The sequence below is a fragment of the Cyprinodon variegatus genome, unplaced genomic scaffold, assembly GCF_000732505.1.
Source record: "Cyprinodon variegatus isolate N-32 unplaced genomic scaffold, C_variegatus-1.0 Scaffold314, whole genome shotgun sequence".
NCBI classification, from domain to species: domain Eukaryota; kingdom Metazoa; phylum Chordata; class Actinopteri; order Cyprinodontiformes; family Cyprinodontidae; genus Cyprinodon; species Cyprinodon variegatus.
In genome coordinates, this window is record NW_015150767.1 from 137,562 (window position 1) to 163,514 (window position 25,953).

The 25,953-nt window shown below is 36.4% G+C and overlaps 3 protein-coding genes across 5 annotated transcripts in view; 2 read left to right on the forward strand and 1 right to left on the reverse strand.

The window, feature by feature from the left end:
* Nucleotides 1–15,178, reverse strand: part of LOC107090896 (E3 ubiquitin-protein ligase TRIM33-like) — a 17,397-nt gene extending 2,219 nt beyond the window's left edge. Inside the window, exons 1-9 of one of the 2 annotated variants that reach the window (XM_015384522.1) lie at nucleotides 15,009–15,178; nucleotides 12,293–12,390; nucleotides 9,348–9,443; nucleotides 8,869–9,137; nucleotides 8,603–8,733; nucleotides 4,432–4,597; nucleotides 3,764–4,338; nucleotides 710–818; nucleotides 500–574 (exon numbers count right to left, since the gene is read on the reverse strand). In XM_015384522.1, the coding sequence (XP_015240008.1) occupies nucleotides 500–574; nucleotides 710–818; nucleotides 3,764–4,338; nucleotides 4,432–4,597; nucleotides 8,603–8,733; nucleotides 8,869–9,045 (1,233 nt within the window). In that variant the 5' untranslated portion in view covers nucleotides 9,046–9,137; nucleotides 9,348–9,443; nucleotides 12,293–12,390; nucleotides 15,009–15,178. Of the gene's footprint in view, nucleotides 1–499; nucleotides 575–709; nucleotides 819–3,763; nucleotides 4,339–4,431; nucleotides 4,598–8,602; nucleotides 8,734–8,834; nucleotides 9,138–9,347; nucleotides 9,444–12,292; nucleotides 12,391–15,008 lie in introns of those variants that run through there. The other variant, XM_015384523.1, reaches the window with a different exon arrangement.
* On the forward strand, nucleotides 14,564–18,860 carry rpl27a (ribosomal protein L27a). Its single transcript, XM_015384524.1, has 5 exons — nucleotides 14,564–14,623; nucleotides 15,187–15,250; nucleotides 15,331–15,406; nucleotides 16,912–17,086; nucleotides 18,687–18,860. The coding sequence occupies exons 1-5, from the start codon at nucleotides 14,621–14,623 to the stop codon at nucleotides 18,813–18,815; spliced, it is 447 nt and encodes a 148-aa protein (XP_015240010.1). The 5' UTR covers nucleotides 14,564–14,620; the 3' UTR covers nucleotides 18,816–18,860.
* Nucleotides 18,861–19,713: 853 nt separating this feature from the next.
* On the forward strand, nucleotides 19,714–25,905 carry akip1 (A-kinase interacting protein 1). 2 transcript variants are annotated; one of them, XM_015384495.1, is made up of 5 exons: nucleotides 19,714–19,780; nucleotides 21,748–21,917; nucleotides 22,017–22,088; nucleotides 23,575–23,691; nucleotides 24,448–25,905. In XM_015384495.1, the coding sequence occupies exons 2-5, from the start codon at nucleotides 21,765–21,767 to the stop codon at nucleotides 24,595–24,597; spliced, it is 492 nt and encodes a 163-aa protein (XP_015239981.1). In that variant the 5' UTR covers nucleotides 19,714–19,780; nucleotides 21,748–21,764; the 3' UTR covers nucleotides 24,598–25,905. The 2 variants fall into 2 exon arrangements, with proteins under 2 accessions (XP_015239981.1, XP_015239979.1); XM_015384493.1 differs by lacking the exon at nucleotides 19,714–19,780 and adding an exon at nucleotides 19,805–19,998.
* Nucleotides 25,906–25,953: the final 48 nt, after the last annotated feature.

The following is a 25,953-nucleotide window of genomic DNA, read 5'->3' on the forward strand; positions in this document are numbered from 1 at the left end:
TATATATATATATATATATATATATATATATATATATACATACCTCAGGGATCCCAATGATTACGAAAATCTTCTCACGACACCCCTAGTTGTTGTTTAGCAACCACTTCATTAAATGATCAAACAGCTTCTTTGGCCTCATCAAGTCATTTCATACTTTTTGTGATTCATTACGATGCAGCTTTGAAAATGTTAAAATAATATTTTCCTTCTGAAACAAGTCTGACTTCTTCAGTTCGCTGATAAATTTTGGTTTAGCTATATTCAGTTGAGCAAACCAGAGTAGATTCTGCTATGTGGTTTTGCAGAATTAAAAGTTGTACTTATTACTTTGTGTTGTAGGCGTCCTGCAGTTTTAAATCCTTCATTACTTTGTATATAATACACAAAGTATTGTATGCCATTAGATTCATCTTGTGCAGTAGTGTTTTGGTGGTGTGTTTCATTTTTCAAGCTGTAAAGCTGCAGATTTCTTTCAGTAAATCTGACCAGGACTGACCAGTGGACTGACTGGTTCGTGGAATGGAACGCTGAGTGTGTGACAGTACAGCAGAAGAGATAGCTTCTCACATCTCTGCAAGGAGAAACAAAGTAAGAGGAATATTGTTAGAAAATGAAATTTAAAGATTTACTTGTAAGTCAGATCAGATTTCACTTCAGCAGTTTGTTAATTAACATACCAGACAACTGACTGTTTATAAAAACCTACCCTCTGGTCCTGGTCGGAGAGGGTGTAAGGCACTTTGACTCCCCCACAGGACTGGATGCTCTCCACAGGATCTGTGTCGGTTCTACACAGCGTACACACCCAGTCACCTCTGACGATTTACAAAGTGAACATAGAAATAAAACATTTAAGAAAAACATAAAAATCACATGTTTTTTCAGACTATTGCAGACAATTACATTGCTTTAGGTTTAGGAATCACAGATTTATGAGTATTGTCACTTTCACAACATATCAAGATACCAAAAAAAGCCTTAAAGGTGCATAATCATCCTATATTCCAATACCAAATAGAACAAAACACAGTTGATTATTTTAAAATCAGGCTGTATACTCAAAGTGTTGGTCCTGACAGTGTTTTGATCATCCTTTTTGAGCCTAAATAGAACCCCAACCCCACGGTGCAACACCGTGGTGATCAAATGTAGGATATGGCTTAAAAGCATTGCTAACACCAGTAGCACTATTAGCAAGGACATGTCTTTCAACTTCACAGTTACATCCTATTGCTTCCAGAGCTTAAGCTCCAGTTTTAGCGTGTTTCCCAACACAACTCTCACTTATATCCCACTTTTAATCAAGCATCTTCTTGCATCTTTTTATCCTTGATCCTGGACAATGGGAGTTCCTCACTCGCTGGCCTCCATTGCTTTGATATGCTGACCACTTATATACATAACTAGTGACATAATCTGCATCACATTATGTTATTATGGCAGATATACACAGGAATACTATATTTACTACCAAATTAAGCAGAACAAAGCTTAAATGAGAAAAATAACAAATACCGGTACTACGCCAGAAGGAGGCCGCCATTTGTCATAAAAACATTGTATGCAACCCGGGTGACTTAGTGGCATATACATCTAAATGATGTCAAATAGGGTGACTATAAGTGACTATAAAACTTATAAGATCTCCAAGATGCAAATGTGGATCAATCACAGGAAATCTGGAAAATTTAAAATAAAATGTAATTTTATTTGGAATTTTAAGCAATCACAATGCTTTTCCTTATGTGCCTTTTTTTTTTTTTTTTTTTTTTTTTTTTACAGAGGTGTGAAGTGCCTAACTATAAATACTTTGTTATATTTATGTATCTTTTTTAAAAACATAAGTACTTTACTTAATTTTTTTTTCTGCATATTTTTTACTTTTACTCAAACACCAGAGCCCAAAAAAAGTCAATCTATACCCCACTAACTGAAATTTTCATTTAGAACAAAACAACACCAAATCATTATTATGTTCTCTTTAGATGAAAATTGAACATGTCCTTGTGCATAGAATGTTTTATTAAATAGTTTTAGGTTATCTTGTATTGTTTAAAACAAAACCTAATGTGTCTTTTGTACTTAAGTGCAGCGTAGAAACTGCACCTTTTTACCTGACATTAAGGACTTCAGTCGAATACTTTAACCTTCACCAGAAGTTTTGTTTACGTATCTAGCTTCACTTTAAGGGATCCACGACTAGTTGTAACAATAGATTTTATTTGAGAAATATACATTTTAAATGTAAGGTAAATGTAAAGTCAGTAAAAAATACTGTAATTGTTTCGTTTTTATAAATGTAAATAAAATATTATGACATAGATGTCATCATGTTGCTTACACTGCAATTCATTCTGAATAAATGATGTTTGGTAGGAAATGCTGACCAAAGAACTCCAGTTTCTAAATGTAATCTTTTTTTTTTATTATGATTATTATTATGATACAGGGTTATTGCACAAGGGCTTAACATGGGTATCTACATGGGTATTTATCTATATAACTATTGTGGATCTGGATCTTTATTTACATTCTGCATTAATATAATTATATTGTTAATCATTTGATAGATGTATCATGATGGATCAATGCTGATACACCCCTAGTATGGGTACAGGTGGGAGAGGAGTACCACCCAGCAGCACATCATGCCATCCAATAACTTCAGCATGGTGCAGCAATCTAATCAACCTAACAATTTGAATCCTAGATATATAAAATGTGTCTTTTTGGCTTAGTTTCATTAAAAGATCCCCATAGTTGCATATAGGGCAGTGAAAGGAACAGATGTACTCTATAGCCACTTTAGAATGAACTAGCCTTATTGAAGCAACCCCAGACAGATGTGGCCATGAGTAAACTATAGTTATTGGAATGTGACCAGTATGCATAGTAAACAGTCAAATTCTCTGATTATTACATCATGCAGGTGCACCTGGCCACAACTTATTGAATAACAGCCGTCCCTGCTGCCTTCTACCACAAATTAATCCTAATAAACTGTTTGGGAATTTTTTCATTCTAGCAAATAAAATAGTTACGCCGCCACAAAAGATATATCAGGGATCCTGCAGAGAAATTAATTTTGTCCCATTATTGTTGCAAGCAAAGAACACATTTTGTAAATTGAATTTTGAAAAATTGCACTTTTTTATTGTTTTGAGAGTAACTTTGCTGTTTTCACAGATTTTCTTTTCTTTCTTTTTTTACCACAATTTATTTTTCAAATTTTATATTGTCATATTTACATTTTTCAAAAATACTTTTTATAGATTTTCTTTTTTTTTTCTTTTTCAGATTTAATAATAATTGAATTGCAATCTTTTCAAATCACATCTCACAGATCACATTTTTTTAACTTGAAGCCCACCACAAACACTCCCTCTTGCTGTGCACATTAACCATTTCAATGTTGTTAAGATCGATGCAGACAGATAGAAATTAGTCTATACTCCTCATTGCAGAGGAAAGCCCGCCTCTGGAAGTAAAGAGAATGTGATCTGAAAAACGTCATTTGAAAATAAGGTTTAGCTGTCCATACACAGAACGTTTTTGTTCCTGTTGCCATTTAAAAAAACATGTTTTTTGCTAGCAACAATAATGAAACAAAATTCAAATCATAGAGAGACCTTTTTGGTTTAATCTTAGTTTGGTCTGAAAGGTGCTCATGGACGAAAACCCTTTAAACATCCTGAAAACGTGATTATGTCCTGAGGGATGTTACATCTGATTAACTTCTGTGTGTTCCTGCAATGCTTACGTTGGGAAGCTGCTTAGAGAAGGTATATGACAAGCCAGATGGTAGACTTTAGGGCAGCGGTCACAGCAGAGCAGATCTCCTCCATTCATGCAAACGGCACAAAAATCTTCACTCTCTATCTGTTCAGCTCCAGATTCAGCCTCCTGTTTGGCTACGCTGCAGAGATCAGCGCTTTGATCTTCACCCTGCTCCATTTCACAAACATCAGCTTCAGATTTTATATCAGCTTCCTCTTCCAGCTCCAGACACAGCTCCAGATTCGCCTCTTCTTCCTGGTCCACCTTGATCACCACGGCCTGCTCTGCATCTGGATCCAGGTAAAAGGTTTCTGAATCGCTTTTTTCATCATCAGATCCGGAATCCAGAAGGATGTATGGCTGGTCTGGGTTGGATTCACAGTCAAAGCCTGAGTCTTGCTCTGGTTCTCCGTATGAGGAGCTTTCAGGACAGTAGGGTTCGGTCCAGGATGTCGAGCTGGTTTCTGCCTGACACTCATCTTCTGACTCTGCTGCTCCATACTTAGGTGATAAATCATCAATTTCCAAAATGTCTTCCTGACTTAAACTGAATCCATTCTGTCAGGAAACAGTAGGACATATTCAGAAATTCTTCTCATTTTCAAATCATCCTTATCTTTGTCTTTTGTATAAAATGTCTAGTTTGTGTACCTGCAGAGGACAGCTCAGAGAAACAATGTCTTCTTGGAGAGGCAGTCGAACCAGAGACACCACAGGCTGCAGAGATGACGACGTGACACACTGGAAGTTCAGACGCTCCAGGCTCACAACAGCAATGGATGAATCACCCAGAATCCTCTGGGCCTCGGGGTGAATCCTGGTAGAATAACTCAAAGGTGTGAGACTTTTTATGACCTCGGCAAATCAAAAACTCATCTAGTTATTTTCAGAAACTCATGCTGCAGTGTTTCAGACAACCTAAAGCTTTTCAGTAACAGAGCCTCTAAAACATCAATATACCAAGAGGATAAATGAGAGAAATTAAAGAGTATTGGATATGGAAATAGAAAGAAAAACAAAAAGGCAAAATTTAGGTAGAAATAAAACACCTTTGTACCAATAATTACAGTTTGTATTTTCAAAAACCACAAACATAAGTTCTTTTTCCTCACATTAACTACTGCTTACTGCTACAAACAGAGACAGACGTTCTCTGCAACCTGCTGTTTTCCATTGTGAGGTGCAGGTTGTGCCACTTTCTCTTATGCAAAGTCAAAACTAATATCCAAACAGTGCCGTATTGCTGGTAACAGTGCCTGTACATAATAATAATAACATCCATTCCTTGTCCTGCATACACACCTACTCTTTACAGGACTGCTTTGGCTGTTTTTGCACCAGCTCATTATTAAGATATTCACACCATTTCCTTCTGCTTTCACATTTTTTTCATGCTGGTGACGATTCTCACTCATTCAGTTCGTAGTCATTCCGAAAAAGGTTTTTAAAAAGTTACAAAAACAAACCACTGGACTTTGCTTTCCAAATCTGAAGATGTTTCGCTTCCCATCCAGGAAATTTTTTTCAATTCAAATTCAACCACTCGCATGTTTTCTAAGCCATAACAAGGCTGTTGTTTATGCCACCCTATAAACCTGAAATTAAATGCTACTTCAGACATTTTGAATTGAGAAACCGTCCTGGATGGGAAGCGAAATGTCTTCAAACTTGGAAAACAAAGTCCAGTGGGTTTTTTTTTTTACTTTTATGGAATCACATCTTGTCATTCCTCAATGCATTTTCTTTGGACTACCAAAAAGTAATGCACACCCGTGAAATGGTACATTATTATTTTGTTTAAAGCTCTGTTTTTCTTTCTCCACAACTACATCCAAAACTTTCCCTAAGATTCTTTTAGCTTCCTAAGGTTTTAGGAAGAAAATAAAAAATTAGTGCGTTATGAAGACTGAAAAAAGCAAATCTATCATCCAAAAAGTATTAAGAGCATGGCAAAACCACAACCTAAGAAAAATTGGACTTCCATCTCATCTGAAGGACCCAACCTGATGCGGTGGAACCCCCACTGTGAAATATATCTGTGGTAGCATCATGGTGTGAGTATATTTCTCTTCTATAGCACTAGGTTTGTTGGTAATTGGAGAGATGGAGGGAGAAGGCAGTCGATTAGAAGGGGCAGGAACTCCTTTCTTTGTTTCTTTTTCATAATTTGGGGGCGGGACTGTGGGCCCCCACACCCTCTATGGAATATTCTTATAAAGAATAATAGAATAATTTGATGTCTAATATTGTGGTTTTTCTGTTGAGTTTTTTTTTCTTTCCACAGGCAGACTTTAAGGGTGTTGACTTTTTTATCACTATGCTTTCTTGCCTCTACTTCTATCTCCTTCTTTCTCGAAAAACTTTTTCCACTCCTTTCTTTCCCCTTTTTCATTTTAGTGTCAATTACATTAATAATAAACCCAAAGACATTTCTAATAATGTTCAATATATATATATATATATATATATATATCAAGTAAAAACTTATAAAATACTAAAGGCAAAAGTTTGCCTTGCAGTAAAAGACATAAATACACAGTGAGGGCTTCCATGGGTTAGTTTAGAGCAGAGCACATTCCTGTGTTAGAATGGCCTAATCAATGTTGGAGGTTTCTTCCTGTTAAAAGGGAGTTTTTCCTCTCCACTGTCGCTACAAGCATGCTTAGTGTGAGGGATTGCATTGGAGTCAATGAGGCGATGCAATCAACTAGTTTTGCTTATACAGAAAACTTTGAATCAATTTGACTGGATGATTTGGTGAACTGTAAAGTGCCTTGAGATGACACGTGTTGTGAATTGGCATTATATAAATAAACTGAAATGAAATTGAAACTACAGCAGACTTGCTCCCATGTCTCTGAAATAAACTCAGTGTAGGAACGCAACTGCACACACACACACAAACAACCTAATACCTTCCAGTTTAATTAAAGGACTACTGCACAGTTGTTTGCACTAATATCAATGCAGATTATTTATAAAATAACAAATATGCCATATCTAAGTTGTTAACAAGAGATGCTGCTAAACAACATTTTGTTTGGCACTGTACAGTAATAATTCACCCTCTTCTGCAGAAAATTGTGGTAGTGCAAATTGGCTCAGGGGAGGTTGAATAAAAATACATCAAAGAGTCAAAAAGTATTTTCCTGCAGATAATTTGAAAAACAATCCATCCAACCAACCGACCATTACCGCCTGACCCTCGGGGTCATGGTGGGGTTGGTTCTTTGCTCCAGCTGTCTTTGAGAATCACTGTGCAACACAGAGACACATACAAGCAAACCATTTCCAGGCACACCTGAGGGCTAAACTAGTAGCCATGTTTTTTATTTACTCAAGTAAAAGTAATAACTGAGAAACAATTCAAGTAAAAATAACATATCATTATATCCTACAATTTCTAAAATGTTGATCATAATTTTTCAAACTTCAAATTTTAGGTAAAAGAGTAGATTCATTGCAAAATCGATCTAGAAATGAGTAAAAATGTCTTAAATCAACTATACTACCCTTAATCTGAGCAGGTAAATAAGATGATGTGCCAATGGAATGAGTATTTTTACTTTTAAAATAAAATGATTAGATGATATGCACTTGAAATCATGCAATTGTTTTTTCTTATTTCAAATGTAAATTGTCTTGTTCCATTGGCAAATTATCTCCCTTTCCTTCTCAATTTAAGAAAAAAATGCACTTATTTTAAGAAAAATTTAGAAAACTACATTTTTTTCTTATTATTTAAATCAGTATTAGTTGAGCAAACGCGATTAAATCCCCTCAGTTGCACAATTTCAAATCAAATGTTGATTTTTTTAAATAAACCTTCTAAAAACAACTTAGAGAAGGTAATGCTAATGTCTCAGGAAAAGCGCAAGGACCTGCAGTGACTGTATCAGATAGAAGTTAACATTGAAACAATGAAGCTTGTATAGAAACAAGAAAACCTGCCTCAACATAAACTCTGCAGGTCTCTGGTGAGTTTTTATTTTGTTCTCCAAACTTATTGGTAGAGTAGCCAGAAATTTTACTCAGATACTTAATGATTGTAATAATCAAGAAATCAAAAATTGACTCTTAAAAATAAGTAGCAACCAGAGGTGGAGGCAGACTGTTAGGAAGGTCCCTAGTCAAGTCACATGTAAAGAAGGTCAAGTCAAGCCGAGTCTCCAGTCAAGGTGAACTCAGGTCTGATATTTTACATTTAAGTCCTTTCAAGTTTGTTTATATTAAGACAAAATTGAGAGAAATGTTAAACCTAAGTAAATGAAAATGTGTTTGTCTTTTAAATCTGTATTTATATCAGCATCATTATAAAAACCAAAATATGATCTTTCTGCAACTTTGGTTCAGACAAAGCTGTAAGTTGTTTCTTCTGCATCTGTTGTTTTGATATTGCATGTTTTGCATGTTCCCTTTCATTTAGTTTTAAGTACTTTGAAAATAATCTATCGATGAAAAAATTCATTTTGGGAACATTTTTTTGTCATGTTTTATAGTTTTTGTGCTGCAGTGCACAGAGTGAGGTGGTCTGCATTACTTAATATGGGGTGAGCGAAAGGAAAGCGCACTTTTTAAATAATGTTTTAAACTTTAGATTTTGGGTACATTTTATCATGCGAATGGGTTAAGTTCAATTCAAATCTTGAGTCACTGATGCAAAAGGCCAAGTAAATAATAAATAAAGGGAATTAATGACTACAGTCCCAGTCATCTGACTTTTGGTAGTTACTTAATATATTGTGAAACCATCTGTGACATTTGGCTCCTTTAAGCACAGAAACAGCCACATTTTCTAAAATATCAAACTTTCCTTTCTTACCTTAATCTCTTCAGTAAAGCTTTGACACTTTTATCAGCCTGAGATTCCAGTTTCCCTGTAGAAGCTGCTCTCTTTTCTGTCCTGGACCAATCGGCCTCGTTCTCCAAGAGACACGATCCAGAAATGGTGAGCTATTTATTTAAACAAATGCTCAGAGTTAACACCATGTCTCCATTTCTGTTGTGTTAATATCACTTAACTCATGGCATTAATTAGCTGATCACTAGATTACCATTTTAAATCTAAACAGTAAAGTTGTGCGTTACTTTTTCCACCGCTGGGACCGGCTCTTCATCCTGCTCCCCCGCTGCTCCTGGATACCGACCCATCTCTGGTGTCAGTGCCTCCTGCACTAGTTGCACTCTGCACCTGACTCCCTGTGGCAACAGGGCGGCTCTCCTCTGGGGAAAGTTGCCATGGTGTCTCTTTGTCAGGCCTGCCATAGCCAGGAAATCTGGACCCCTTGGGTTAAATAAACAGATGAAGCAGAAGAGCAGCTGCAGGTTTGAAATCCCCCTGTGAGCTCAGTGTTTGACTGTAAAAAAGGTTAAAAAAAAAAATAATAATAACATAATGAGGATAACAGCAGGAAATATTTTTATAAAAGCACATCAGTGGATCTTTTCTGTAAAGGTTTACACAAACCAAAAAGAGACAACACCACAGAAAGGTGCCATGTATAAAACAGCTATTCACAGAAGCGTATCATCTAGTAAAGGACTAATCAAAACATAATTAACTTCACCTTAGTCTGAACCAAAAACATCCAAAACAGCTTCAGATATCCAGGAGAACACGTCTACGAGTGAATGTCTGCAAGGAAACTAGGAGAAGGATGGAGCTGTTCCATGTGTCCAGCATTGGGGGGGGGGGGATCACATGAGATCTGATTGGTTGGAAGCCTGAGTCAGCATTAGCCCCTTGATACTTCTGCTCTCTTCACCAAGAGTCACAACCGGTGAGTGTTTGCGTCAAACATCTTTAAGATGCTTTTTTTTTTTTTTATAGGACAGAGGCTTGAACACATTTAACTGGGAAAGAAATGTTCGTGGAGACCACAAAAAGTAATGTTAAAAACCATTGAAAACAATTGTTTACGTAAACATATTTGTAAACATCAGTCAATATATGTAATTGAATACAAAGGTATAGTGGTGTATTTTCGCGAATTCTTGAAAAGAAACTTAGGCCATGTCTCCACTTTAGAAAAAAATGCACATGTACAACCCTGTACCTGCTCCAGAGAGGGAACGTCTACTGAAACTAAATAGAATTGTTAACTAGGCTTTTTAACTTTTTCAACTTGACTTTTTAACTTTTCAATTAGCTTTTTATCTTTTTTCTTGAATTGTTAACTTTTTTCCAACTTAATTTGCAGTAGGTAATATATCATTCAAGGGTTCATTTAATTGATCAAATGCCAAAATAAGATGTCCAGTTATGTAGCAGCATCAAAAACTGTAACTTGACCTATAAAGGGTTAATTCCTCGTTTACAGACAGTTCAAAATGCTTCTGCATGACTTTTAACTGGGACACATAAGTTTGAACATATCTTCCTAGTTTTAAGTTCACTTCACTGGCTGTCGGTTAATTTTAGGATTCATTTAAAAATCCTTTTATTTAGTTTTCAGTCTTTAAATGGTCTCGTCCCACCATGTGTCACTGATATCCTACATCCCTATGTACCGCTTCGTTCTCTTAGGTCAGTGGATCAATTACTCCTCAGTACCTAAAATGACGTGTAAACTCAAAGACCCCTTCTAAATTCTTCACCTTTTTCTCTACCTTAGACTTGCCAAGCGGCTACAACCAGGTACAGAAGCAGATTGTCACTAAATGGCTAAATACACTAAATGTGTACCCATTTGGTATATTGGACTGGAACAGAATGCCATTTAGGCTTTCTAATGTGCCTGCTACATTTCAAAGACTGATGCAGTGCTTTTTCCTCTGACGTACAGTCATTGAGTCGGTCATTGCTCCCGTACCACAGTGATAGAGTTGTTTTCTTCCACTTATGAGCAGCTTTTCAAGCGTCTGGGGATGGTTTTGAAGAAGGAGGCCCTCAAGACGAAATGAAAAAGAGCTTTTTTCTTCAGCCAGAAGTTAAAAACTTAGGCCATATCATTTCAAACAAAGGTGTTATAACTGATCCAGCTAAAATCGAAGCCGTGGGCAGCTGGCAGCAAGCAGCCCACTACAGCTGACCTGAGGTCCTTCCTTGGGTTTGCAAGTTTCTATTGTTGTTGCAAGCTGTGGGAACCCCTTCACCAACTCATTGGACTCAAAAGCAAAGACCAGGACAGAACATCAGTGTGAGGTGGACTGAGGAACACCAATAGAGCTTTGAAAAATTGAAAAGGAGTGCTTCACCTGTGTTTCTCAATGCTGACTTTTCCCTAAATTTTATATTTCTACTCTTTCATTTTGGTTCCATACCTGTACATTTATGATTCACCCTCTTACAGTGATTTGTTTTCATAGATTTGTGATCTGTAGTTATAATTTGCAATTGTCAATTTGTGATTTCTACGCGTAAATGTATGATTTGTAGTTGTAGGTTTGAAATTATTACTCGAAATTTTTGTGGATCATCCTCATAAAATCATACTCGTGAATTTCTGATTTAAGGTTGTTTCATATTCTGATCACAAATTAAATATCTGATGTTACTTGTATCTGGATAAACAACAAGTAACAAATATAAATCCTAAATACATTTACATTATTATGTTAGATTTAGAAAATCAGACACCTCTCAATATCTTTATATTGACAGTTATATTAAGAAAAGGGGGAATCAACTGTGCCATGAGTAGCATCCAGTGGGCAGGCGTCTACGCAAAGTCGACAAACTGATCGGCATCGCATGTAAATATAAGAGAATATAAGAGATTTTCCTGGAGTCTCAATCCCAATTAAACCCTCATTAAACTCAACAAACCGAACGTGCTGAAGCTTTTCTGAATAAAAGGTGCCTCTTGCTTAAAAATCTGTCAAAAATACTATTGTCTACTATGATGATCTACTGTAAAATCACAGCAGCATTAGTTCAGAAAGAGAACGTTTTTATTTATTTTTGTAAAAATAATCTCATTAATTCAAAAAAAATAGGTGAATGCAATATGCTTCCATAATAAAACAATCCTATGAATAATTATAAGAAAGGAATTATAAGAAAGTATAAGACATAGTTGAAAAGACACAGAATTGGAGAAAATAGTCTAATTACTGTCAAAAAACTTTTGATTGCCCTTTTTTAATTAAAATTCACAAATTCTTATCTATTTTTTTTTTTCTTGCCAAATGTCCATTTGATGAATGATTAATCCTATAAAATGTTCCTTCCTATATCAGGCTATATTACTTAACATTCACTGGTGCCGAGGAAGGATTTACCATCTGTTAAGGAAATATGCTTCCCCAGTGTTAACATCTAAGTTTTCTCAGACTGTACTGACTTTCCTTGGTGTCATTTTCTTCTGATTCTATCTCACATTTTGTATTTTTTTGGTTTTATTTTTTTCTTTATTCATACATTAGTCATATAAAATCCTCATTAAACAAAACTGCAGTTCTTTTCATGACAAATTCACTTTTAGTTTCTACAAATTGCTTTGCAAACAAAATTAGGAAACATTTGGGCCTCCAAGCAAGTATCTAAATAGATTTAAAGCAAACATCTTACCACACTGATGATGCCGTGTTCCTCCTATGATGAGAGCTGATGTAGCTGATGTGGCAGTCGGAGGATTTGTGGGCCAGAACTCACCTCTCTGTATTTTTCTGACCAATGAGATGTTACACCCTGTAAAGGTAGCTCAGACTTTGAATAACAGACCTTTATGTAAATCAGCTCCAAGACTCTCTGAGTGGAGCTGTTGCTATTACTCAGGCGTTATCAGAGCAAGCGGTTTGCTCATGCAGAAAGTCACAGTTTGACACAATTAGAAAGTGTTTGCAGCAAGGGTCAGTTAAACTATTCCATTTATTTAATATCAGTCTGCAGATGCAGCATTCATGCAAATGTATTGTAAGGCTAAACAATAGTGTTGCACCGATACCAATACCAGTATCGGGCAGGGCCCCGATACTGTACAAAAATGGTGATACAGTATTTACGAGTACTTTCAAATAGGGCACTGATACCATTTTGAGAATCAGAAGTTTATTCAATTGTCACCCATTCCAGGTAGGCAATGAAAAGTTCTACTGGATTCACTTATAATCGTCTTTTTCCTGCTTCACAAAGGTAGGCAGCAGCTTGGCAAAGCCATGATGGCAATTATTTTACATTCAAGTAATATGGAGTTCTTCATATATATACACACATCAATTTCAAACAGACGGTACGGTACGGTACGGTATGGTATGGTATCAGCCAATGCTGCACAGCCGGATATGGGGTATCTTATTGGGCCCAGAAATGGCATCAGCGCAACACTTTTAACCAGCTAGGGACCAAAAAAATCTAAAAACTAAGTCAGACCTAAGTTAGCTTGTAAATGATAATAGTTTGCAAAGCTGCATCAAAATGCGATCTGCAACTAGTTTAGGTATCACATTGTTTCAGAATATGACTGACCACAGAAATAAAAAAGAAACAAAGCAAACCTAATTTCCTGAGCACTCTAGCAAGTATAGTCTTAGAAGGAAGGATGATCGTTGAAGCTTATTTTGCAGTTACAGGACAAGTGATGGAGAACTAGGTATATTCTAGAGCAGGAGTCTTCAAGGTTTTCCAGGCCAAGGACCCCCAAACTGATGGTGAGATGTAGCAAGGACCCCCTAATTATATATATTGTATGAAATTGTGTTATATCAAACTGGTCCTATAGTCAATCTATTACGTATGGAGTCATGTAACGAAAGTAATTTCTCCCTGGGATTATTAAAGTATTTCTGATTCTGATTCCTGGTTGATGGGACAGGTGTTGTGAATGAAACTGTGCCCAGCGTGAAAGAGCTCCTGTGTGTCGCTGAATGTGTGCATTGATGACTGAAAGACATCTTCTGCCTCCATTTATCTGTTTACTACAATATGTTGAATTCATGTTAATGTGGATTTAACATTTCAGTTAGTGGAAAAAAATTGCAGGGGGAATATAAAAAACAGTCTAATCAACCAAAAGTTTTGCGACCTCCTAGGGGTTGCGGACCCCCAGTTGAAAACCTCTGTTGTAGAGTCAAATATGAAGCCATCTGTCCAACATCCACAAAATAATCCATCTCAGGTCAAATATGCCAAATGCAATGCCAAAATGTACAGTAATATGCCTGAAGCAGTCTTTGTGCTGCAAAGGCCCAGGGAACACCCAGAATGTATCTACAGGTCTGCTAAATTGAAGGAACATTGTGAAAAAGAGTGGGGGAAAAAATTTTATATCAGAAAGTCAGAGAATGCTTAAGTCAGGAAAAAAATGATTACTTCCAGTTATTTCAGGTAAAGTTCTTCTGGGTCACAGCAACAGAAATGAAATGTTTCACTGGATGTGTATTTATCGTAAACTAGTGCAAAACTGTTGAATTGCTTATAATTTAGCTATGCTAAATTGTATATTTTTGTGTACGTTATATTATTTAAAATTGATGACAATAAGATAATTTTCCCAGGTAAGGTTGAATTAGGGCTATTCTATTCTTAGTCCTAAGCTCTGTGTTAGGTTTTTAATGTTATTGTAATGTTATTTGTCTCAAGAGTTTATATAAAAGACTTTAGTTATTTATCCTTGAGAATATACTTTGTTAAAAACATCCATCAAAATACGGATGTATGAAAAAACTCTGTTTTAAATAAGCATGAGAAAATTTAAAACATGAGGCCTGCCTGTATAGATCCTTTTTTCAACCAGTTTCTCAGAGGTACTTTTCTCTGAAAACACCGTGTTAGGGGTGTTGGTCAGCCATGGAACGCTAGGTGTCGCTGTGGTTTTCAAACCTAACTTTGTCGGTGGTCAAATCTCGCACAAAACCGCGTTGTTTCCAAATCCCGTTCCTCTTTCAGCCAACCTCCAAGATGGTAGGTGCAACAATGCATTCCCTGGCTAGAGACTTTATATATAATCTGTCCCAATCCTTGTTTGTTATCACAAATTATACAACATTTACTGTATCTAAACATACACCCATCTATCATTTACCTTTCCTGGGTGTTATTTTCATGGTTTGGTAGGTTTTTAATAGTTGATAGGAGTTTGCAATGGGCTAACCCGGCTTTCGCTGGGCCGAGGCACTTTTACTGGTCAACAGCTTTTTCTGTGCTAGCGTACATAAAACCCGCACTAAATATACATACACGTACTTTTGTAATTATATTTACAGCCCTTCTGGTAGTAAATTTAGCTGTACCTTTTGTCATACTAACAGAAATAAGCCATCGGCTAGTGAGTGATGTTGTTAGCTACCTAGCTCGTAGCTCCTGGCATGCGTAAAGACCTGCATCCTGTGATGAGTTCCATGAATGCGTTAGAACTGTTCAGATAGGCTGTCATTCAAACAAGCGTATCTAGTCTGCTCTGGTAGATAGACGTTTGGTGAAGAGATAACTGCTGTAAATGTTAACCATCATACTGTTCCTGACAGCCCACCAAGAATTCCAAAACCAGGAAGCTCCGTGGACACGTGAGCCATGGACATGGTCGTGTTGGTGAGCATCCTTTGTTTATTAAGTGAAGATTTAAGGATTGTGTAGAGTTGTTCATAACAGCAGAATGTCTCTCTCCACAGGAAAACACAGGAAGCATCCTGGAGGTCGTGGTAATGCTGGTGGTATGCATCACCACAGAATCAACTTCGATAAATAGTAAGGATGTGAGATTATCTGTATGCACAATACATTTCATCTGCTTTCTATAGCGTAACTATAGTTGATTTGTTTGAACAGGCTTTGTGCTCTAGGAGAGCCTGCAGATTGCTGCTTGACTGACTTTCTCCTTGTAGCTTCACTTAGTGTTCTTTTACGTTAAGTAAAAAAAAGCTGAATTTGTTTTCTGGTCAGCTAGAAGACTGGCTGGGAGGATGTGGACAGGTTGTACAGTGTTGTATGCCAGGGGTGCTGAAGTCCAGTCCTCAAGAGCTACTATCCTGTAAATTTGATGCACCCCATTTTAACAAACCTGAATCAAATGAATGGCTCGTTACCGTGCCTCTGCAGGGCTAAATGAGGGGATTGAGCCTTTCAATTGAGGTGTTTTGGAGAAGGAAGAGATGCATCTAAAAGTTACAGGATGGTGGCTCTTGTGGACTGGACTTGAGCACTCCTGCTGTATATGTAGTGGGGGAGAAAGTGTTCAACTATTCGCCCTAGTTAAATAAACAGATCGATGGATTTCACTCAGTCAGCACTTTATCAAATCTTCGCAAAGAGAGAACATCATCATACAGCCCTAATGGCACAGCATTCAGCCCTGTTCTGCCTGAGCAACGTGTGTCCCCCCCTTACTTACAAGAATGGAAAGTAGTTAGAGTCAAAACAAATTACAGACACTTTGGTAAACTTTAACATGTTATGAATCAACCTTGAGAAAAATCTGGCTTGTTTTGGGAAGAAGCTTTGGTGAATCTTGTCTACAAACATCGTCACGCAGAAAATTGTGTGGTCTTACAGGTGAAACGGACTGAGTGAAAACTTTCATAGTGAGTGAATAGGATAAATATATGAAAGAGAAATCTAAATTTTCCAAAAACAGCAGGGATGCAACAACAGCCATCAGGACAGTAGATCTAGAGGACCTGGGTTGGAGGTCCTGGCTATTGAGCAAGAAAAAAAATCTCAATCATGTTATTCAGAGGACTTTAAATTATTGGTTCAGTGTGATGGAACCTTGAAATGTTCTCAATCCATCAATTCTAAACATTGACACTGTTAACCACTTTATTTGATTCATATAACCTGTAGAGCAGGGGTGTGTTACCCTGGTCAATAAAATCTAATGTCCTGTGGGTTTTAGATGCATCCCTGCATAGCTGAATCAAAATGACTTGTTACAAGGCTGTTTACAAACTTGATGGAATAAGGGGGTAATTCAGTCATTTGAATTGGCTGTGTTGAAGGGGGAAGCATCTAAAATCTGCTGGACAGTAGATTTTGAGCACCAGGGCCGGAGACTCGTGCTTTAGAGTGACCTAGAGACTCAGAAGGCATCCTGTAATATTTGTTTTCATGTATTGTAGAGCGTTTTTGTTTTTGGGTTGTTTGATATAAAACACCTTGGGTTGCTCTAAACTATTAATGCTCTTAAGCCCTGTGCAAAGGAATATAAAGGCTCCTCGATTTGGGTGCTAACTTTGATCTAAATGTTTCCTCAGCCATCCGGGCTACTTTGGGAAGGTGGGAATGAGACATTACCACTTGAAAAGGAATACATCCTATTGCCCCACCATCAACCTGGACAAACTGTGGACGCTGGTGAGCGAGCAGACCAGGCTCAACTATGCCAAGAAGCCCGATGGCCCAGCGCCTGTCATCGATGCTGTGCGCGCTGTGAGTACTGAGTTTAGGTTCTCTCATTGTTACTTAAAGGCCAGATCAACTGGGAAGTTTTTGTTCTTAAATTCCTATTTGTTCATCAAGAAGTGGGTATATCTGGAACTTATGTAAATTGTTTGTGGGGGATTTAGTTTTTAAACATGGGTCGTTTATACCGCAGAAGCATTATAATTTATTTATTTTTCATTGCAAAAGTGCTACAGCACAGTGAGGCTAAAGGGTTTGTAAGCAGGGTATTTGCCTTAGCTGTAGATTGATAAATCAGCCAATGTTTTTGTCTGATATTGGTCTTTTTTTTCCCTTGCATTAGCCAATAAATACAGTTTATACATACAGTCCCCCATTTAGAAGCCATGGCTTCAGATTCTCTAAAGTGTTGGAATTTACCCTCCCTCCGTTTACTATCCAATCGTAAATTTTAAATCGTGGGGAGTGGTGGCCTAGGGGTTAGGACGTTGTGCTTGGCCTCCAGGAGTTCTGAGTTCAAGCCCCACTTCCACAGTGACCACACACTGGGTCCCTAAGCAAGACCCTTAACTCCCACTCTGCTCCCTGGGCGCTGCACAAAGGCAGCCCACTGCTCCGCAAGGGGATGGGTTAAATGCAGAGAGTGAATTTCTCCAGTGTGAGATAAAGTTCAATATTATTAAGGTTTCTATTTTGTTTAGACTAAGGTGTTTATCTTTGTCATTTCTTTCTAGCAAACAAAAATCCATTTTAAAAATAATTACATTCGTCAACCTTTAAAATCCGCAGGTTAGAATACGACAGCCGTGTTATCAAACTGTTTTTAAATCCAGTTGAAACGGTTTGTTGTAGCTCTGAAACAATTTATCGGATTAATAATCGTGATTAATCGATTATTGAAATAATGATCTAATTTAATTGTTAACTGGAGTATAGAGGCTGTAAAACATGCCTTTAGCTGACAAAAACCCACTTAGAGCAGTAATTTTTTTCAAAATTGTAAAAAAAAAAAGGTAAACATTTTTGCATTTAAGATTTTAAAAAAACTTTTAATATGCTCTTATCCAGACCTCAATGGGAGATGTTTTAGTTTCACCTGATTTAATTTAATTTAAAAAAATAATCTTTAAGGTTTTTTTGGATATCCAATTATTGATTAATTGAAAAAAAAAACATAATCAACAGATAAGTCAATTTGTGAAATAATAGTTAGTTGCAGCCCTAGTTTTGAGTGCAGGACTTGGTACAGGAAGTGGAATGAGGCAGAGACATTTTAATAACTTCAGTTCTAAAAAAAAAAAATGGTTTTAAGGTGAGGTTGTGTATATTTTTAGATAAGTTTGTACCTGTTGCATCTAAGAGGAGATCAAATATATTCCTGTAAATTTGAAAGTTGTGATGAAGTGAGCGAGCTCTTTGGACAGTTGAATGGACTCTGGCTGCCATTGATTAAATCCTCTGATTTTAGCTATTTAAAGCTCTTGGAGGATGTTTGGAAATATTGTTTTACCCCCACTAAAATTTGTAGTATTCAGAAGTAATGTTTCTATATCTGCCCAATTAAATGAGCCAGAAAGCAGTTTTTCCTCAGTGTTAAAAATTTTTTCTCTCCCCTTCTCCTCCACAGGGTTATTACAAAGTTCTGGGAAAAGGCAAACTGCCCAAGCAGCCCGTAATCGTCAAGGCAAAATTCTTCAGCCGGAAGGCCGAGGAGAAGATCAAGGAAGTGGGTGGAGCCTGTGTGCTGATGGCATAATGTTCCTTTCTACTTGTTTTGGAAAAATAAACTATGTAAATGGAACCTGTTGTCTTCTCTTTCATTCGGTCACTTTAGAGCGGGGGGGGGGGTTGAAATTATCGCTACCCTGAAAAGTATTGATACTCAAAAGCTGTATCCAGATACATTATTAATTTGGCTGTCGATACTTAATACATTGTTTTTACTATTATGTCTAGATTAGTCACATATTAAAAGAATAAAGTATTGCCAAGTGTTAATATTTGGATCCTTTTGTTCATTTGCTAACTTATTTAACTATTAGAATCTGGGTTGATGTTGAGAAAAAGCCATTTTCAGATTAGATAAGGGGAGTTTTTTCATACCTTTCATATTGAAGAGGGGGGTTCCCACAATATCAAATATATTTTAGGGTATAGAGTATTGCATTTTAGTATAGTGACAACACTACAGTGAGCTCTGGAATAAATTCAAGCTGGAATAGGCCTGGCTGTTTTCTAGGTCGCTGTTGGACCAATTATATGAATGATGAATGGTAGGACAGTTTTGAATTCAACAGACAGGAAGCAAAATCCATTAAATTATTTCTAGGTTCAATTAAAAGGTGCATTGAAATAATCTAAAACTGAAAATGTCCACAAAAAGTTATATTCTTTAATCAACACTGCATTGGAAGTCCCTAAGTATTTCCCTGCAATGGTAAATATGTCAATCATGTGCTTACATCCAGGAGGTGGTTTTTATCAAATGTTAATCTGAACTGTTGTAATTTTAAAATTTTTCTAAAATAAAAAACCTTTTCAAAAGCATGTACATGCTATATTTAAATATGAACAGTCTTATTTGATGGAAACCAGGCCTCCTTGATCAGTGTAGTGACGTAACACCTTTGCTTCCGGAAAGGGGTTGGGTTTAAAGGAGCCGAATTTCCTGTCATGTCGTTTGAACAGAAAGTATGCGCTGAAATGACAGTTGAGGAAAATGTAAGTAGCTCTGCTTATTCTCGGTGCTTTCTGAAGGTTTTATTAATGGAGGTGCTTCATTACGTGGCCCAGCAGCAGGGGGTTGTCATGACGACACTGTAGAAAACAGCAGCGCGTGCAGGTGAAACTTCTTAGCTGGAGCTCTGATGAACGGGTTGCCTTAAAGCTGCGAGATCAAACCTCTATGGAAGCCCCATTTGAAAGTAAAAAAAATAATGGTATGTCCTAATTATGAGATACTCAGTCATAATGTTGACTTTCATTGTCATGATACTCAAATGCTGTATCTGTATAAAATAACTACTAATTTTGCCTTCATTGATACTAATTGCAAGTGTCATTTGTATATTTTTGCATTAATTACGTTAGATTTCAAGATAATTTTCACAAAAGATTAATCCCTCACTTAAAAAATTGCCAAATTATGTTATATTTGTGTTATTTTGCATTTATTTGGCTGATAATTTAACTAATGAAAGTAGAGATTGAAAAAGCTGATTTGCTTATGTAAATGGCTATATTTTTTATGCCTTTATTATTTGGCTTTTTTTTTATCTCTATAGTTTCAAAAAGGGTATTCATTATTGAATATTTTCCTTTGTATTGAAATCCAATTGGGAACATAGGTATCATGTAAATCCTACTTTGAAAGTCAAAATTATGACTTTATATCTCATCATTATAATGTATCATTTACCTTACATTTTTATACTTTATTTGGTGAAAAGGGGCTACCATATTTTTCTCTAAATTCCTTAAAACTGGCATCAGATTTGGCTTTTCCCCTAGAAACCAGCTCATTATGGCCAGTTTATTTAGCTTGAACATTTGTTCTAAATATTTTAAGCCAAAGATCTGCTTCAATGGCAAGCTTTAAGAAGCAAACTCCTCTGTGAACATCACATAGAGCAAAGTTATAACCTTTGTGGTGGTGTGTCGTTTTTCATCAGTATGCACCTTCAGCTCAAACTCCCTAGTCAGAAGAGTTTACCTAAGGTGGCCGGGAGGTGAAAACCAACATTTACAAAATCTAAAAAACTTTTACAAGTTCCAAAGCAAATTATTATTTCAGAAAAGAAATTTACATTTTAAAAAACACTTTTACAAAAAATTATAAAAATAAACAAAACACTTTTAAAAGTGGATCTCAGAGATAAGCAAAAATGCTATATTTATGCTATAGCAGGTATATACAACTTGGCCAGTGAAATTGGTATTTTTGCCCTTAAAATAAGAAAATTGAAATGATGCACTTTTAATAACAGTGTTTTTTGGTTTGTTTGTTATTTAAAACGCAAATCCTCTTATTTTATTGGAGGATTGTCTTACTGACCTGCTCCAGACGAGGGGAAAATACAAGAAGGTATTACAAAAAAAAAAAAATAAAGACATCAATCATTTTTTGCTGTGTAAATTCCATAGGTCTGCCTTGCAAATCTTTGACCCGTTATTTGAGGAAAACGGCATTGATTTTTAGGGAAAATGCAAAAACCCAGAGAGGCTGGTTTGTGTGGCAGACTGGAATGGCCAGATTTTCATTATGAAAGATCTTCACCAATCTTTTGGAGCCATGTTGTAATGAAAAGGAATAGAAAAAAAAAAACATGATCAGCTCAGTAAAGGTAACCCCTAACTACCACGATATATCAACTTAATTCTCGAAATGGCGAGTTTAAAGTCGACAGGGCGAGTTTAAATACGACACGTCGAGATTAAACTCAACAAGACATTTCAACTTTATTCTCGAAATGGCGAGTTTAAAGTTGACACGTCGAGATTAAACTCAACAAGACATTTCAACTTTATTCTCGAAATGGCGAGTTTAAAGTCGACATGACGACTTTAAAGTCGACATATCGAGTATAATCTCGTCATGGCAAAAATATTTTTTCTCTTCATGTGTGGCCCTAATACTCCGTCGTACTAATACTCCGTCGTACCTAACCCCCCCTGCTGTTGTCTTTTAGGTAACAATAACTTGTTAATGGCAAGGCAAGCCTGGCTGGATTCTTCCCTGCGGCGCTCGGGCAGACTGGGCTTGGAAGTGTTGGAACGAGCCTCCAGGCGCAGCGTCGACTGGACAAGCACGGCTGCATCCCAGACCCCCTCATCTGAAGATGATTTTGTAGCTGCAAAGGTGCAAACATTCTTACCTATTTTTTATTTTTTTGTCCATCCACTGGTCAGATCATATTTTTCTTTGACAAATAAACTCCTACTTTATTTTCCCCTCCAGAGAAAACATGACCTTCATGATGCCTTTACAACTATTGCAGACTTCATGGCAAAGACGAGCTTTCATTGCAAGGTTGGGGAAGATCCTAAACAGTCCAAGCTTACTTTGCCTTGCAAAAAATATTATTGATCAATTAAATATTTCGATCAACAATATTAAATATATTGTGATTGTATGGATATACAATATAAAATAGTGAATAACAGTGACTTGGAAGGAAATTGATGTTTTAAACATTAAAGGTATAGTGGAGGAAGTTCTTTTTCCGGGTGGATCATCAAAAGAAGTGGTCCTCCTAATTGTCAATCATTCTGGTGTTATGTTTACGTAAGGCCGTCCTACTTGCTCATTCCCATTTTCACTTATTGGTGGTGAGTCTGACGTAGTGGAAAAATTGCAAATCTTCTTTTGGTAAGTAAGCTTGTATAGTCGATGCAAACTGCAACTTTTAAGCAGAGCATAAAAGAGGAGAAATGGGCTTGTGCACGCTCTCGCATACGTTTAATAGGCGTTAGCTCTCAGGAGTGGGTACAGAGTTGTGCATGAGCATTTGTTTCTTAAGTGGAGAAGTTGGGTCTTTTCAAAAATTAACGAAAATCCTCCACTAAACCTTTAACATTTGAACATTGTAGCCTCTGTAACTGATAGGCATAAATGGAAGCCAGACAAAATACGATAAAGGAGGAAATGAAAGATTTTAGCAAATTTGAAAACCAGCTGTTTTATCGCTGCTTCACAAATATAGACTCTTTTATAGATGGAAAGAAAAAAAAAATGTAATACAGACATAAAACTTTGGAAAATGGTTGTGAGAGTAACTTTTCTGTTTCCTCAAATGTGATTTCAGATTATTTTTGTTACATTTTTTTAATTTTATTTCACAGATTTTTTTTCACAGATCTTTGTTTTTTATTTATTTTTTTTTTTTTCAAATTTCTGTTTATCAGATTGAATTTTACCAAATGCATTTATCTTATCAAGTTCCGTTTTCAAGATCACATTTTTTTATTTCAAGCCCACTACAATCGCTTGCTCTTGACCACTAAAAGTGATTTTACCAGCATCCATGCAGACCAATAGCGTTGGATCTTCACTTCTCCTTCAGAGGGAGGCCCGCCCCCAGAAGTGAAGGGAATGTGATCTGTAATATACAGTTTGAAAAGGATGCAATATGTAAAACTCAGCCTCGAAAACAGAAATCTGAAGAAAAATAAATAAATACATATGAAACTAAAAAAAAAACTGCAAAAGAAATGAGAAAAAAAGTAATTTGAGAAAATAAATTTGGAAATAAAACTGAATTTAGGAAAAACCAAAACATAAAATATTCAACAGAGTGTAATTTCTTGATTGGATTTTTTTCCATTTACAAAACATCTGTGCTTGCAACAATAATTGAACAAAATACACTCCATATGACATGCACTGTGTCATGTTTGTCCTCACTTTTAGGTGTAATATAAGATGTGAACAAGTTAATACAGCTGGGAGACTGTAGACCTTCAGCCAGACACACACAGGACCAAACATTGTCTTTTTTTTCTTGTTTTCAATGCAGAGGTTTTATGAGTCTGGCAGCTGCACCGAGCCCAGCGATGCTGAAAAGAACCACATTTCCAGGTTCCACACACGACCAGGAGCTGGGCCAACATCTGCACTGCCGAGAAGGAAAAGTGTGAGACTCAGCTGTGATCAAAACCTTTTCATGTTATTCTGCTTTGTTTTGTTTTTCTTTTTTTTTAAGCTTTAGAGGCTTTTTTACATTGGACCCTTGATTTTACGTTATATCATCCGCGCGCCAGACTGGAGTTGTGACAAGCAGCCCGGGCCACAGGCGGCTACGTGCTACCCCTTTTATTCATTTGACTAGCTAATCTGAATCGTTCAATTCCATTTGGAGAGCGAGATCATCTGTGGTAGTAGCACTAGACATCACCAGGCATGTGAGTAAAACTAGTAGCAGTTCAGCGGACAGGATGAAGGAATGGTAGCCGGCGCATGCGGATGACGTCATACACGCGACGCTTCGTTTTTTAAAGATATAAACATAAAAAAATATAACCGCGGTTGTCTGGAGGACAGTGATTCGCCTACATGTTATGAATGCTGGCGTACCATAAAGAATAAATTAAGAACTGTTTAGTTTGTGCCTTCAAGTCGTTCGCCAATAGGAAGACGTTACTTGGTTATAACCTAATGGAATATCTTCTGAACAGCTCCAAATGACACAAAGCTAACGTGGGTGAGTAGAACATGATGTAATAACGTAAAATCAAGGGCCAAATGTAAAAAAAAAATGCGTTTCCCTTTAATGAAATTGGGAAAAAAGGGGTTTGAATTTCCTACTGTGACAAACAGCTTAAAACTACATTACTGTGTATGTTGTTTGGATAAAAGAAAAATCCTTTCTGTTTGGTTTCCCTTTCCACAGGCCTCTGTCTCTGCGACGGGTGAAGACTTTTACATTGAGGTGTCACCTGGAACGTACGCTATCACTGCCAGTTTGCCAGATTCACAGCGACAGACTAAGCTGGTCAGCATTAAACCCGGCGAGAGCGTCGATCTCACGTTTAACCTCTAGGTGATCCAACCTAGCAGCCCTGCGCTTCAATAACAAAGCTGACCTAGCTAAACTGCACATGTGCCTCCTGCCTTTTTTTTTTCTTTTACCCAGACGTCTGCTTTCAAATTTTTCACTTGAAATGTATCTATTTTTTGATTATGGAAAAACATTATTAATGGATCTTTGATATATTAATTTTATTTGAATATTAGATTTTTTTTTACCAGACATCATGTAAGCATTTACAGATTTTATAATCAGTGACTCTACAGGAGTATTTTACAATAAAGTGTATATTTTTTATTACTTTCTAGGTTTTTGACTAAGATAAGAAACTTGTTGCTTATTCCACATCCAGTGATACATTTGGTGGATTTTTTTTTAAATCGTTTTACCAGGTGGGATCATACAGGGAGAGATTTCTATGGCCACAATCTCTCTACATGGTTTAGAGTCTGGGGTTAGTGAGTGGCCATTTCAGTACCAAGTCCTCTACGTGTATGGAATGACTTTTGTTCTCTTATTGTTGCAAGCAACAAACTCATATTTAGATTTCATTTAATATTTTTTTCTAATTTTAATATTCAAACTTTATATTTTTTACATATTTTATGTTGCTTAGCTTTTTTTTTTAGTTGTACAAGTTGCATTCTTGTCAAATCGTGTTTCCCAGATCAGATTCTTTTCTCTTTAAGCCCCATTCAAGCACTCAGCAAATAGAAACATTGGTAACGTCCACAGAGATGAATAAAAATGCATCTTTGCTTCTCAGTTCAAAGGAAGACTCGCCCCTGAGAATTGAAGAAAATGCAACTTGAAAAGAATGAGATTTTTAAAAATCTAAAAAAAAAATTGAAATACGTGAATCTATGTAAACCTCAAAGCTGCTCTTGAGCTGCTTTGTTTTATTTGCAAGTTTTTCAAAGTTTAATTTCTGTATTACGTTCATATAGTTTTTTCAAAAACTTTTCCATTCGGAGAATGTCTTCTTTACCCGCAGAAATAATGAAACAAAGTTCTCTCTATATTACACAGAAAGTACACAAAAGTACATTGCAATGGCACAAAGGTAATTAAATGATTAATGAATGTAGGTCAATTAATAGATTACAAATGGATAATTATAAATAAGATAATCATTAAAAAAATAAAATGATCACCTAAAAACATAAACTATGATTCATAGATGAAACATTAAGAAAAAGAAAAGTTAAAGTCCATATGACCCAGTTTTCTGTTTTCCAGCTAAAAGCTAGAGCTATTTTTTATTAAAAAGTCCTGGTAGATGTCAATAGCTATGTTTCCATTAATTATCCAATTGTAATTACAAAGATAATGGAAACTGCAATAAAAAATAAAAAAGAAACTCAAGTT

What these genes read in the sequence shown, in the direction of transcription:
- rpl27a (XM_015384524.1), top strand. An exon ending in CCATGGACATGGTCGTGTTG is followed by an intron (nt 15,251 to 15,330) that starts GTGAGCATCCTT and finishes CTCTCTCCACAG; the next exon opens with GAAAACACAGGAAGCATCCT. An exon ending in TCATCGATGCTGTGCGCGCT is followed by an intron (nt 17,087 to 18,686) that starts GTGAGTACTGAG and finishes TCTCCTCCACAG; the next exon opens with GGTTATTACAAAGTTCTGGG.
- akip1 (XM_015384493.1), top strand. Translation starts at nt 19,965, where the DNA reads ATGGAAGCCCCATTTGAAAGTAAAAAAAATAATG. An exon ending in AGACGAGCTTTCATTGCAAG is followed by an intron (nt 22,089 to 23,574) that starts GTTGGGGAAGAT and finishes TTTTCAATGCAG; the next exon opens with AGGTTTTATGAGTCTGGCAG. An exon ending in CACTGCCGAGAAGGAAAAGT is followed by an intron (nt 23,692 to 24,447) that starts GTGAGACTCAGC and finishes CCCTTTCCACAG; the next exon opens with GCCTCTGTCTCTGCGACGGG.